General features: G+C 55.0%; 1 protein-coding gene across 1 annotated transcript in view; it reads right to left on the bottom strand.

Moving 5' to 3' along the window:
* Positions 1–850, bottom strand: part of LOC104471101 (small G protein signaling modulator 1-like) — a gene marked incomplete at both ends in the record, with an annotated part of 10,673 nt that extends 9,823 nt beyond the window's left edge. The window contains one exon of the mRNA XM_010086326.1: positions 775–850. Coding sequence (XP_010084628.1) covers positions 775–850 — 76 coding nt within the window. The remainder of the gene's footprint in view (positions 1–774) is intronic.
* Positions 851–1,721: the final 871 nt, after the last annotated feature.

Genomic DNA, 1,721 nt, shown 5'->3' on the forward strand with positions numbered 1-1,721 from the left:
AGCAAACATCTCGGCGAGAGCAGGCACAGCAAACCCACCGGGCTCCAGACCGGCCCAGGGAGCCAGGGCTTGTGGTGCCGCAGCAGAGCAGCTCCCCAGGGCTGAGCCCCAGGGTGACGGGGACTTTATTGCTTTGTCCTTTAAACTTCCTCAGCCAAGGACTCTGCAAGCTCCACGTCCTCGTCTCAAACCCCCGGCAGGAGCAATGACTGTAGCAAAGAGTTTGACACATCCATTCTGAAAGACCTTCCCATTTACAAAACTTTCACACCAGCAGAAAAAAAAAAATAGGTGAAAAAAAGCAGGTGAGGTGAAAAGCACAGCTGCCGGAAAACACGCCCGAAAGCAGCACAAGATCCGGGCATTGAACCCCCCGCAGCCTCCTGCACTCACACAGACCAAAGACTTCTTTCCATAAGCTCCTGTTCCATAATAGCACAGAAATATTTGGACTTAACAGACTTTCTGTTGAATTAATTCTCAAGGGAATTTTAATTAAAAAAAAAAAATTTCTAGTATTTCTTAAATGGCTGCACACACTGCCAACATCCCTCCTCTTCTGACACATCTCAATGTATTTTAAGCACAGAGCAAAGGCCCCGGGGACTCGGACTGCTGCCAGAACAACTCATCCTCTGGCACCAGCCACCTCCCCAGCCCCAGAGCTGGATGTGTCCCCAGGAAAGGCACAGCCCGAAGCCCCCCCCGGGCAGGGGAAGCCCGGCACGCAGAGGATGCTCCAGCTCACGTCAGCATCCGTCACCGGAGACTCACCGCAGAAGGAGATGATGTGGCTGCTGTCCTCGTGCACAAACTTCCTCGTCACCGCCTCCTCCATGATCTGCTTCACCTGTTGAACAGAGGCCTGGTTAGAGAAAACGGTGAATTTCAGCCACAGAGCAGAACGAGGAGACCTGTGGTGGAGAAGCTCCGCTGGCTTCGTGTCTGAGGGAAACCTCCTCTGCTCTCCACCGGCTCCCGCCGCCTCTGACGGCACAAGAGGTCTCACGGAGCATCGCTGCTTCTCTGCTTGCTGAGCATCACCTGCTATTTCAAAAGCTCAGGTACAAAATAAAGGCTTGTTCTGGTTTTGAGAAACTTCAAAGTAGAAGTAAGAGCAGAGAATTTACTGCAGGAATCAAGCATCATTTGGACAAAAGACATCCTAACAAGGGCAACCAAATCTCGTATTTAATGCTTTACAGTACGGTTATGTTCTTTCCTTTTATGGGGATTTGACAAATTTAATGTGACAGAGCTGTCCCAGGTGACTGGCACCATCTATCAGCACCGGAGTCAATGACCACCCGGCACCAAGCGTGAGCAGGACCTCCACCTGCACAGCGACCCGACCAGCGCCGCCCTGATGGTGCCCGTGCTGCTCACAGCGCGTCACCAGCACCCATCACCGCACGATCAACCAAAAGGAACAGGCTCCAGCCCTGGAGAAGCTCCCAGGACCGCCTGGCCAGCCCAGCGCGGAGCCCAGAGGAGCCCGAAGAGCCCAGGAGTGCCAGAGCTGAAACCCCAAGTACCCCCAGCACCGCTGCTCTGCCCCCAGCGCCTGCCGCCAGCCCCGCTCTCCCCCCCCTCTCAGAGCATCCCTTTCGGACGACGAGGACCCTTTTCAGGGATGCGGCAGGGTCAGCCCATAAACAGGAGCTCAGGGACTCGAGGTGCCTCTCGGGGCGGCAGTGACTTCACCCTCCCTGGGCCTGCTT

The sequence above is a fragment of the Pterocles gutturalis genome, unplaced genomic scaffold, assembly GCF_000699245.1.
Source record: "Pterocles gutturalis isolate BGI_N339 unplaced genomic scaffold, ASM69924v1 scaffold586, whole genome shotgun sequence".
NCBI classification, from domain to species: Eukaryota; Metazoa; Chordata; class Aves; order Pterocliformes; family Pteroclidae; genus Pterocles; species Pterocles gutturalis.